Source organism: Falco biarmicus, chromosome 10, assembly GCF_023638135.1.
Source record: "Falco biarmicus isolate bFalBia1 chromosome 10, bFalBia1.pri, whole genome shotgun sequence".
Classification (NCBI taxonomy): Eukaryota; Metazoa; Chordata; class Aves; order Falconiformes; family Falconidae; genus Falco; species Falco biarmicus.
Window position 1 is genome coordinate 23296192 of NC_079297.1, and position 12715 is coordinate 23308906.

Below are 12715 nucleotides of genomic sequence, written 5' to 3' on the forward strand. Positions count from 1 at the left end.
TTACTGGTTTATTGTGACTTGTATATTATTATTTGATGATTTTATTAGGAAAAAACCCGACTGTTTTTCTCTGGCTTGAGTTTATTTTTTTCTAAAAGCCTTTGCTTTTTTCACAAAGGATGAAGATGAAATGAGAAGTGCCCACCATACAAGCAGACTCTGACAGATGATGAAATGAAAAGTCTGAAAATATTCTTATGGACTTTTCCTTTTAAATATCTAAATAAGAAAGGTTACTTTGCATTTACTGAGATCAAAAGTTCTTATATGTGTGTGGCAATCCCATCAGCACTGAATCAGTTCTGACAAAAGCGATCTTCTTAGGAAGCTGTGGATATTCCGTGTTCTCTGAATCCAAAGAAGGTTCAATTATATGTGTGCTATTCTTTCACAGTCCTTATCAAATTGTTGTGGGTTTTTTTGTTTTCTTTTTTGGGTTTAGTTTTTATGTTGGTTTTTTTTATTTGTTTGTTGTTGTTTTTTTTTTAAAAAAAACCACAGCAGTTCAAACTATGTATTTCTGATGCTTTGGTCTCTTCTAATCTATTAGGTCTAGTAATAGAAAAAAAAATTATCTGTCTTTAATCTTCCTTACTGAAATTGAAGCCTATTAGAAGCCTATGCTACCTCCCATAGAGTGGGAGAGTAGTTTTTTGTTTTTAAAACCCTTCCTTTAAAGCAGTATTTTGAGATTATTATCCTGTGTCTCTTGGTGTTCTTTTTTACATTAACATATGTAGAATATTTTCCGGTCTTGCTCCTCAGTACATGTTTGCACACCAGTAATGCTTCATATTAGTAATATTTGAACTTTTTTTTTTTTTCTTTTCTGTGTCCATTTGCCATGCTCTAAAATGGACACTGAAGTCCAGCTGGACATTTCAGTCATGCCGAGCAGAGCAAAAGGTTTTTTACAGGATATACCCACAGTGTTCTCTGCTTTTTCTACAAAAAACACGACATATTCAGTGGTGATATCACCTTGAGTCATTCATCCCTTCTGTTCTATATTCTATATTTGTTTTATTGATTATTCCTATCTGTATTTAGCATCTTATACTTGTCTTTGGTGAATGTCATCCTATTTTTTTCCAGTTTGTCAAGATAAATTTAGATGTATCCCATCTTCTATGACACACGGTGTTCTGGTTTTATGTCTCCAGAATATTTAAGTAGATGTTTAGTTCACTGTTGAGTTCATGAATTATATATATACCAAATAAAACTCTGTCCCCTGGAGAGGTAGTCTGATTTCTTTTTTCAGTACTTGTCCAAAAATGTACGTTGTACTAATGGATCTATAATTCATGACCTCTTCAATTTCACTCTTTCTGAAGATGGGTATCACATATTCTCCAGTCTTCAGGTTCTTCATCCACACTTCTGAGTCTGTGAGGAACTTAGATCTTAGAGCTTAAAGAATAAGTTATCATGCACAACCATGGCTAACAGAAAACAATCAAATTAAAACTCTTATCAGTCTGTAATTGGACAGAATTGTATTAGAGAGAAGAATGATCTTTTGCCTAAATCAATTTGTCAGAAAGAAGTACTGTGTACCATGACGTTTACATTTGGCTGAAAAAATGTGGAGATGCGGGTAGAAATAAATCACATATCAACCCACCCAAACCCACGACCATTTAATATCTTCATAAGTGATGTGGATGATGAGATCAAGTGTATCCTGATGAAGTTTGCCAATGACACCAAACTGAGTGGGGAAGTGGACACTTCAAAAGGGAGAGCCACCCCGTGGGAAGGTGTGGATAGGTGGGAAGAGTGAGCTAACAAGAAGCTTATGAAGTTCAGAAAAGACAAATATAAGATCTTGCACCCAGGAAAACATAATGCTGGAGTGCAGCACAGGCTGGGACCTACCAGGCTGGGGAGCAGCTCTGTGGAAAGGGACCTGGGGGTCCTGGCGTTCAGCAAGCTCAATATGAGTTGTGTGCTGCTGTGGCAATGAAAGCCAAGAGGACACTGGGTTTCATGGCAAGGGCTTCACCTGCTGTACAAAAAAGATGTGGACAGGCTGGAGAGGGTCCAGAGAAGGGCCACAAAGATGATCAAAGTTTGGGAAGCCTGCCATCTGAGGAAAGGCTGAGAGACCTCGGTTTGTTCAGCCTTGAAAAAAGAAAGCTTAGGGGAGACCTTATCACCATGTTCTGCTATTTAAAAAGTGGCTACAAAGAGGCTGAAGACTCCTTTACAAGGAGTCACATGGACAAGATGAAGGGTAATAGGTACAAGTCCCTCCTGGGGAGATTTCAGCTGGTCACAAGAGGACAGTATTTCACAATGAGAACAATCAGCCAGTGGAACGATCTACCCAGGGAAGTGGCAGACTCCCCAACATTGGACACTTTAGATTCAGCTGGACAGGTGCTGGGCCATCTTGTCTCGACTGTGCTTTTGCCAAGAAACGTTGGACCAGATGATCCTTGAGTCCCTACCAACTCAATATTCTATGATTTTATGAAAAGCATTATGGAATTTGCCCCAGACCTTGAGATGACCTCAGTTGTATTATTTTGAATAATTATTTCTATCAAAGGTCTCTTGAAGGAGACAGCATCATGGCTGCAAGTATTGCAAAATGCTTTTCTTCATCTATTAGATCTGGAGCTATCATCTTTGTGCTAATATTCCTAAACATTTGTGAGTAGCAGATTCAGTGATTTGATAGTTATACATGCAGATCAGGTTGTCTGCAAGACCAGAACTTATGGAGTCGTTCTCACTTCATGCACGGATTCCATTTGTGTACATTCGTTTGTGCAAAGCCAGATAGGAAGATTGATGCAATTTTTATTTTTTTTTCACAGTGTTTTCAATACAAAATCAGTAAAGTTATATGTTTAATAGCTTAATCTCTAATTACTACTCTTTCTCGGAAGTTGCAGCATCTGGTGACGCATGACAGCCAGGAGCACACTGTTGGGGAGAGCTGATTTTTCATGTTGCAATGGGATAATATACAGCTATTATTTTGAAGTTGCTTGAAAATAGGTGTGTTTTCTTCAAGGAGTATCTTTGTCTGTTGAAAGTCGTCAGGCTGGCAGGAAGAAAATTGTAAGTATATTCCTCAATGCAGTTGCATTGCTGGCTGAGGGAATGGAAGTATAATGTAGATTTTATTGATGTTTGAAGTTGTTATATGAAAAGCATGCTATTTATCTGTGGATCTCAAGAATGTAATAATTTTACAGAACTCAGTTTTTGCTGTTTTGAGAATAATAGGATTCAATATGAATTTTGTGCCACGTTGTTTGTGGTTTTTTTTCTTTTCTTTTCTTTTCTTTTTTTCCTGATGAATCTGGCAGGTTGCACCCTGAGGTGGATGACTGAGGGTGTTGGCTGTGCAGGATTTTATGGGTTAATATGTCATGAGTAAGAACTGATGTTTCCTTTGATTGTGGGATCTTTCTTGAGGTATTTCTGCTTTGTAGTATAATGAGTGTTGGACTTAGTCTTCACGGTTTAGGATCCCTATAGGGATCTTGCTACACGTTTCAGTTCAGTCTTAGAAAATAGTAGATTTTTTTTAATTCCACATGAGAATCTTAGGATGCTTGTTTTTATAATGCATTTCTGGATTATTCACTTTGGCATTATCCCCCCCTCCACCCCAGTCAAGATAATAAGTTTGTACACTTTTATATCTGTAGTTGGATGTTGCCCACTGGGTGCATGATTTTGGTTTTCAGCTTATCAATTATTTGTGACTAGATCTGGCTACTTATTGGATGTAGAAAAATGCTTTAAGATGGTATTATTGAGTTGTTTTCCTCAGTAGTAGCTGAGACCCCCAGGACAGACAGGAAATTGAAATTTGCCTTGTTGATTTTTCCAAAATATATATGAGCTGTTGCATAAATAACTGTAGTTGATGTTTGGGTGGTAAAAGATGGTACGAGTACTTTCCAGATAGCTATCTTGTTGAGATAATATAGAATAGGGACCATTTCCTCATCTTCTGCTGTATGGTCTTTATCTCTTTATGCTGAGTACTTCTTGTTTTCCTGAAGCACAAGTTTTTATTTTTTTTAATTTGATTTCTTTTGTAGTAGGTAACTTTTGGGGTTTTTTTCCCCTGAGTGGTGGTATAATATATTTTTACAACCTTGACAAAAAGGGTTCTAGAAAATCTTATCTAGGTTATGTGTGTTTTGCTTAGGAAGCAGATGTCGCTGTTTACCACGGCATCTTTTTGCTGGTGCATATTTTCATTTCAAATACCGTATTCTAGCATTTTATATGTTGTTGCTATGTTATAATTATTTGTAATGTGTTAATGTTAGCACATTATGTTAGCAACACAAGAGATGCCTGAAGATCTAGACGGAATTGGCTGCTGAAAAATACTTGCAGGCTATTTGCAGACATGGGAATTTTTTTAATATAGACAGATTAGTGATGGACAAGAAGGTAGAGGAATGTCATCATATCTGTTTTCCAGTAAGGCCACTGGATTATGTATTAACATAATTCATTGATATTCTTATTGAAATAAATGTACAATTCTATTTTCTTCATATGTTTGTGCACTTTTGGAAATCACAGGTTTGCAAAATGTGAATATATTTTCAGTACTTAGTAATTCCAGTTCTTTAGTTTATTGCCAGTATATTTTTTGCCACACAGTTTTGAGCATGAAAGATTTTGTAACTTTTTTAATGAAAAGAAAAATACAATTTCAAAAGTTTCCATGTGGCCCTGCGGATGTGGCTTTGAGATTAGAGACTTGCATTAGATGATAATGCAGTTTTAAATAGCTACTCTGAGGTGCTGTCTGAGATAAGGCTAGTCAATAACCAGCATGAGACAAGTTTACTTAAACCTAGCAGCAGCAGCTGCACGCTTACCTGGCAGCATACAGCTATTCAATCGACTTACAGACCTGGTCTGGCTCCTGCTGAAATGAGGAGATGTTTACTATCGATATCCAATTGAAATCAGTTGCAACTTTGGCATCTTCACAATGGTTTAATTATAATAATGGTTTTGAGCATGCCCAGTGGGGTTGGAAAATTTAAAAACTTTGTCATGTGAAGCATTGAAAAATTCCCAATTGCCCAACGATCAGAGAAAGCTGAGGGAAAGACATACAAAAAGCTGAAAGATGAGTCAAAGCCTTACCTTGTATAAATATGTAGCAGGAAAAAGTGGGGATGTTTTGTATGAAAGTATGGACCTAGATCCACAAGTGCTACATGTCAAAACAGGGCAAGGTGTTGTATGAGTAATGCTGATGCCAGAAGTACACTTGAAGAGCAACTGTTTTGGCACAAACATTTTTCTTCAGCATTTAAGCTTCTGCAGGGGGAGGTGTGTTGTAGAAATTGCCAAGAAAAATATCTTTTTCTGAAAGATTAGAATTGAAGACATCTTGTGCTGAGGATAGCAGGACAAGACATCCTGTCAGCCTCCTGCACTAAGGGAGGGAATGGTCAGGCGCAAACGTGACAAACTCTGAAAATGAAGTGCAGGCAGCAGCTGCAGTGCCCATGTGCATTGGCTTTTCTTGGAACTGGAGAGGCTGGAGGAACAGCCCAGGTGGTGCCCTGGGCAGCAGGTCCTTGGTGGCACTTGGCACATGCTGAAATCCAGCCACCCTCCTGGCCCTGGAGCTCCTTGATGAACCATGTTCTGGAGTGATTTGGGAGATCACCCAGCTCCAGGCAATCTTAACCATTTATTTAAGGCCTATGCAGGAAAAAATAGACTTCATAATATCCAATCTATTTAACACTGACATGTATGTCCCAAATTGGGTGCGCTTCCTAGCAGAGGCAATTTTGAATACCATGGCCTTTGTTCCAAGTCAGATAGAAATAACAGTGATTTGAGAGGATAGTTCTGCATCACTTAGTCTCCCCTTTGCCTGATCCTGTTTTCTGGGATACTGCTGTCAGCACATTCAGAGCCATCTAGGCAACATGAAGTTCTCAAAATATATGCAATACATTTAATCTGCATTTTGGGAGGGTTTTGAAATTTCTGTATTGCTTGTTGTTGGCTGATTTTGGGGCAATAACAAATATGCTGGTGTTAATGAATACTGCATGTGTTGGATGTTCTAGATTTTACTTTATTCATCAGCTGAATATGAGGTAACGTTTTCAAAATAGAAAGTTTAAAGAAGTTATCTCTTGACAAACACTTTTAAGTTAAGTGATATTGCCAGAAATACTAGTTTTGTTTTCTTTGTTTTGTATCCTCCTGGCTGAATTATACTCTTCACTGGAATGGTCAAGTTTTAGAAGGAGGCCCCAACACGAAAAAAATGAAGCTTTGAGCAACATGCGAACTAATCCTCTCTCAAGAAAAGAGGAGGCAAATGTTTCCAGCATACTACTGATAGAGGTGTGGAGCATTCTGGTATGCGTAACGTGAACTGGAAAATGCTCTCCCCCTCAGTGTGTGTTCCCTTACTGCTAAAACAAACAATACAGGGGTTTAGAGAAGACTGACTTAGAAAAGAAAGAGCAGCCGGTTGTTGTAATCATGTGGATGGGTTATCCATTGGAAATAACAACTTGTGCTAAAACCTAAGGTACTCTGGCCTGATCTGAACAGAGGAAAATTCTCTCCAGGAGGTGCAAAGGCACACCAGGCACAGCGGTGAATGAAGTGGCTTTTCTCTTTGGGCACATCCTGTTTCTGCAGAGAAACAGCTATTTTCCTTTAGTTAGAGCTTGACGACTACACTAAAATCCTAGCAAACTGCTGATTTGCTTTCATTGTAATGAGTTTCATGTGAAGGAAAAGCATGAGGGCTGGGGAAGGAATAGTGAAATTTCAGCTAAGAAAAAAGCTCAAAGGTCTTTTTTCCTTTTTTAATGTACATCCAGATCAGTGACAAATGAGAAAGAGAATTATTGTGGTAGTAATAAGCATTAAGAAAATGTACAAGCTGTAAGACTTTGCAGAAATTATGTTTTTAACTGACTTTTCTTCTTGTTTTAAGTGTTTGAAATATAATTCAGTTGTTGCTGAATGTCTGGTTTTTGCTGCATATCTGAGTAAATGGAATAGCTGCCAAAAAGTGTTATTCTCGATTACATTTAACACCTTGTGCTATAGTAAACAGCACAATTTAGAAGCTCGAGTCTCTGTTTTCCTGAGATACAAATAATGCTTACAGAATAAGCACAGTAGAATTGTGTTTACCAGATAATTTATTCAAGTTTCTGCTTAAGCAGTTTCCAATTTAAAAATTTGTCCTAGTTAGAAAATATAATCAATTATAAAATAAACAGTTGTACAGTAAACATTTTGTCTTTTTTCCTTAACTATTTATTTAAGACCTATGCAGGGAAAAATGGACTTCAGAATATCCAATCTATTTAACATGTGATTAAACACCACTTAGTCAATCATGTTTTCTAATTAAGCAGAATGTGTGATAATTTTGTCCTCGATGAATAGCAGTCCTTGCTATGAAGTAGAATACGTCCTTAAATGTTTTGTAATAACCAAGTTAAATTCTAAGTCATCATGCCTTCAAGTGAAGAAAACCCGGTCATGACTACATTTATCTCTACACACGTGAGTCATCCTTCTAATGTAAAGCCAAAACAGTTTCTGGGGGAAAAAAAGAAAAACACCGAAAACACCTTTGAAATTTTGTATAATGAAAAGGAATGGAATATTTTTTTTCCAAAGTATTTTAAGCAATGACAAATTTTTAAAAAGTAAAACCCCAAAAAACCCTAATCCAAACACAAAAAAATCACTACCAACAGCAAAAGCCCTCCCCATAAGCTTCATATTCCACATCAACATGCTCTGTGAAGTTTCTGGGAAACAAATGCTAAAAAGCCTTTTAACAAACATTTTTTGGCTGTGCTAACAAGCATGCAGCGTTTATACTAGTTGTGCAGCTGCATCACCCACCAGACCTGAACCATAACCCTTAATTATTCGGGGGGTGAAATTCATATCCCACTATTAACGTTGAATAGATCATGGATCAAATAAGACTGAGGTGTAAAGGTGGGCAGCACTCTCTCTGTCCTCCCTCTGACCCTTGCAGCATGCTCACCATTTGATCGTACTAAGGGGTCCCGTTTCTGGCACTTCTCAGAAGGAAATAAGATTTTTTTGGTTGGGTTTTTTTTTTTTCCCAATGAGTCCTTGTGCTATTTGGTTTGTTGAATTGTACAGAGAAATAGTGTCGCAGCCTGGTCTGGCTGACCTGTGCCTTCAGGAAAAGCCTAGTAACTCACCTCATGGGTGAAAAGCTTTGGGGTTTGCCTGACTCCTGAGAGGTGAGTAAAATTGGAGGAGTCATCATCTGCAGAAAAGCCTATGGACTAGCCATGTTTCAGACCAGAAGAAAGTTCAAATCTACCTTTTCAGGGTAAAATACCAACAAGAACACTAAAAGGAGCTGTACTTGGAGCTTATTTGTAAAGTACCACATCGCTATCAATGATACATAATCCAATTATTAAATGTTTTTGCATGGGTATGTTTGTCCCAGGAAAGAACAGTGAAAGGTTGCATAAAACTATGCAACAAACAGAAGCAGTACTTTGAAGGAAGTGGTTCATTAAAAATGCAGTTTTAATGCCAGAATTTTTTTCTCACTTGATGTCAGTGGGGTTGATATGACTGGTCTATTGGCTCAGTAACCTGTGAAATAAAATAAATGTATGTGAAGGTTACAGAAAAAGTTAGTTCGTTGAAATATGACAATATTACAAAAAAAACCCCAGAATAGGGCTTGGCAAATGACGCAGTCAGAAAGACTTTATTAATACTATGAGCCTGTCCTTTGGAAGAATACTTTTTCACCATAAACTGAAAAGGTTTTCCTTGATGTCAGCACTGTTATTTCAATATATTATTTTTTTTATGTATAATGACAGGCAACAATTGAAGAAATTCAACACTTTTCCTTCAACTTGATTTTTGATATGGCTGCAGTTTCTTTGAGTACAATATGTTCTCTAGCACCAGACATTCCCCTGCCAGGAGTCACCTGTAGCCACCCTGACCCGCTTTCTGTCAGCTCCCAGATCTCCAGATGCCTATGTAATCCATGTGCTGGAGAAACCCAGACACCCTGCAATTCATGACTTTAGCTCTGGTATTCCACCGATGTAAACTGTAACGCAGATGGTGTCGAAGGGAGAAGTTACCTAGCTGTCTGGCCCACACCAGGCAGCAATCCATCATCGTCCGTGGGGTTCTAATCCTTTAGCAATGCACCCATCAGAGAGGCCATCCTGGCCTCTCATTTATCATGTTACCATTATTTTGTATCATGTCCTTTTTAATGGCAATCCAAATTATTTAATTCTATATACTGTTTTTCTAATCTCAAGTCTCGTTAATTGAAAATGTATGAATTTGTATAACCGTATTGTAAAAAGAGTTTCATAAGTAGCAATAATTAATATGTTAACAATGTGAGAAATTACTTGGTCTAGCTCTAGCATCTAATGAGAACTGTCTCTGCATGACATAGAGCCAAGCTTAACGTTCAGTCTTTCAAAATTGACTGGCACCACCTTTATTGTGAGTGATATTATGTCCTGTATTTAGCAACAAATGCAAATGTTACTGGACTTTAGAAAAATTCTGATGTGTTAGTAAGGGTGTTTTTTTTCTCTAATAAGCCAGTGATAAGTCCAGGTGAATTTTGCAAAATCTAGGGAAATGGAAGGATTCTTTCTGTATTGGACGCTCTGTTGCCAGGCTAAAAAACCAAACCAGTGGTCTGATGTGTGCTGTGTGTGTGCGCTAGTGACTGGTATCGGCTTTAAGAAATATGATGCAGTTCAAATTTGGGATTGCATTCACCAGAGACTTCCTGGCATCTGAGCGAGTGGTTGACTTGTGCTTTAAAGCAAGATTTCCTAATCATACATGGGTTTGACTAACGAAACTGCGGCTGCTCTGATAAATCCACAGGTAAATGCCTAATCCTGTTTTAAAATGTGACTAAGTGGTTCTTTATATGAGCAGGGAACTGAAAATGCCAGGCTTTTGTCATTATATCAGCCAGTACAGCCTATGCCTAATATTAATAAACGTCACTCGAGGTATCTGCTGAGGACTTGCCTAGGCTAAAACACATCAGCTATGGCGTGTGCTGGAAGCAAGGCCATTGCCCCAGTGCAGAGACCAAGCTAAACACATTTTGTAAGGTTTATGCTAAACAGCATTTATGTTGTGTAGTTATACGTTAAGCTACGCTACAGTCAGCAGCGTGCATGTGATCTTGAAAAGTTTGGCAAGAAATCGTATCTGGCTGGGGGTGAACTTCAGAAACCTGGTGAGCATGGGGTGATGTTGGGGGAAAAGGTGTTTGCAAATATTTCATCGAAGTTAAAACGTGTTGCTTTTTAACTGAGAAATGAGAACTTTATCCAGTTATTCTGTATGCACCAAATGTGCGTTACCTAATCGGGATCTCAGAGAGAAAAGATAACAGGTTAGTCCGGTGCCTTTCTCCGTGGTTCCCTTCATAAAGAGGAAGAACAACTAGAGTGGGTTTTTTTTTTTGGTTTTTTTTTTTTTTTTCAAATACACCAATAAAAAACCCCTGTACCTTATTCCTTTCGGTTGCATACTAATGTGCTGTTAATGACAGGGCTGAGAACTGCAGCAATCTGGGAGCTCCTGCTTCCCTAAAACGGAAAGTTCCTGCAGAGAATATGTTTCCGTCAAGCGAGCAGCCTGTTTGAGTGTATCTAGCTCCTATGGAAGGGGAGAGAAAATCATTGTCCTTATTTACGGAGCATTTAAAAGCACCTTTTGAACCCCTGCAGTCAATACATTGTATACACATCATAAAAAGCCAGATCTCCCCCTGAAGGACTCTGCAGGAAAAGAATGTTGTGTCATATAAAAAGCCAGCAGTCCTTCCGCACAGGGTGCAGGCTGCTTGCCTGACCCTGACTTCAACCACAAATCTCTCAAAAATGCTTTCTCACTGTATAGCTTTGTAGCTTCCTTTCATATCTCCAGGGAAGAGATGGAGAACCAAATCTTGAGTTAACCCCTTGTACACCAGCAGATATTAGCATTTCATAAGTCATCTACAGGCATAAACATTTGGGTGTTTTCTGATTTCTCTGTTTATGTCAAGTTACGTTAATGGTAGTATCGCAATGCCTAAAACTAAAAAAGTATGTTTCAAATTAGAAACAGAAGTCAGAAAACCAAACAAAATAATAAAAACTGTTTGACTGCTTTGAATTTTCCAGAAGGGTATTATGGCATAATTCTAAATACTTTATAGTATGGAATTACTTTTGTTACCAACATTGAAATTAGAGTAAACTTCCATTCACATAAATGGAACAGATTTGAGCCCCATTCCCACATAAAAATACACTTTTTCTCAGGGGGGAAAAAAAAAATCCCTTGAGGCTGGGTCTTATTGCAAGCAATTCTGACCTAATTCATATATATTACTTGTAAAATTTATATCCTTTCCTCTCTCACAGGCAATGTATGAAAAATTATGGGGGGAAAATGCATTGTAGCATCAGCTTTTTCTTCTTTATTCCCACAGGCACAACAGCTAACAGATCTGGAGCAAAAACTAGCAGTTGCAAAAGATGAACTGGAAAAAGCAGCCCTTGACAAAGTAAGACGTGTAACATAATGTAAGCATGTTTATCTCTATCAGCTGTGAGTGTTTCAGTGTAATTTGACAAAAACAAATGAAAGTCTTGCAATGATTTAGACGCATACTTAATTGAATGTACCTGGGAGTAATGTTACTGAAATCACTGGAACTAATTATGATGCATCAAGTTAAGTACAACTGCAAAATTATTTAAGAGGAGGGCAATCAAATTAGAAACATCTCAAAATCCCATAGAAAGCCAAATGCTATAATTTTTTACAAACAGAAGCACACTAACAAGAATGTCCCTGTAACCGATACGATTTTTATCTGAGGTTTAGTCATAGTTCTAGGGAAGATGCAGTATAGAAATGGGTCAGTCTCTTGTTAGGGTGGGACTGCTGTGACAGAGCTAACTTCTGTGGTCAGAGGTGCTCACTCATGTCAGGGGGGCTATGGGGAATCCCAGGAAAGGGACACAACAGGGCATGTTCCCTCCCGTTGGCTGTGCAACAGGGCAACTTCCTTCAAGGCATCTGGGAAGAAAATATCATGCAATAGGGAAGCAATTTATCAGAAAGGATAAAAAACTTCAACACGTTATCAAAGCCTACTTTCTTGGTTTGGTTTTCTAGTATTTTCAGGTTCTGATAGACATTTGGAAAAAACCCACAACAAAGTATGCCTCATGCAATAAAAGCATTTTTCTTTAATCTTCAATATTGCAATCACTGAAGTCATCCTCTTGAGTGAGGATTTGCAACCAGCATTGCAAAATGTCATCCATGGAAGCAGTGCTCACAGTAACATTATTCAAACCTGTGTGTGCATCTGGTGATACATCATGCGTTTCTTGTTAGTACACTGAACTGAACTGCTCCAGATATTAATTTAAAAATTAAGCATGTTCCTTCTTTGCTTGTATAACACTCAGAGACGTGGTCTCTCACTAGTGCCAATACGCTGTCTGTGGCAATGGCAAGAGAGCATTGTTTGCCATAAATAGCTTCTAAATGCAGTTATTTGTTATAATGCAGACAGTTGTGAAGGAGAAAGCAAAGAACATTTGACAACAGGAACTTTTAATGAGAATGCTATTAAGGAACCCTGTCTGCAAATTAA

General features: G+C 38.0%; 1 protein-coding gene across 2 annotated transcripts in view; it reads left to right on the forward strand.

The window, feature by feature from the left end:
• LUZP2 (leucine zipper protein 2) overlaps positions 1 to 12715 on the forward strand; it is a 309793-nt gene that overhangs the window by 254877 nt on the left and 42201 nt on the right. For both annotated transcript variants that reach the window (XM_056355154.1, XM_056355153.1), the window contains exon 9: positions 11537 to 11611. In XM_056355154.1, the coding sequence (XP_056211129.1) occupies positions 11537 to 11611 (75 nt within the window). The remainder of the gene's footprint in view (positions 1 to 11536; positions 11612 to 12715) is intronic.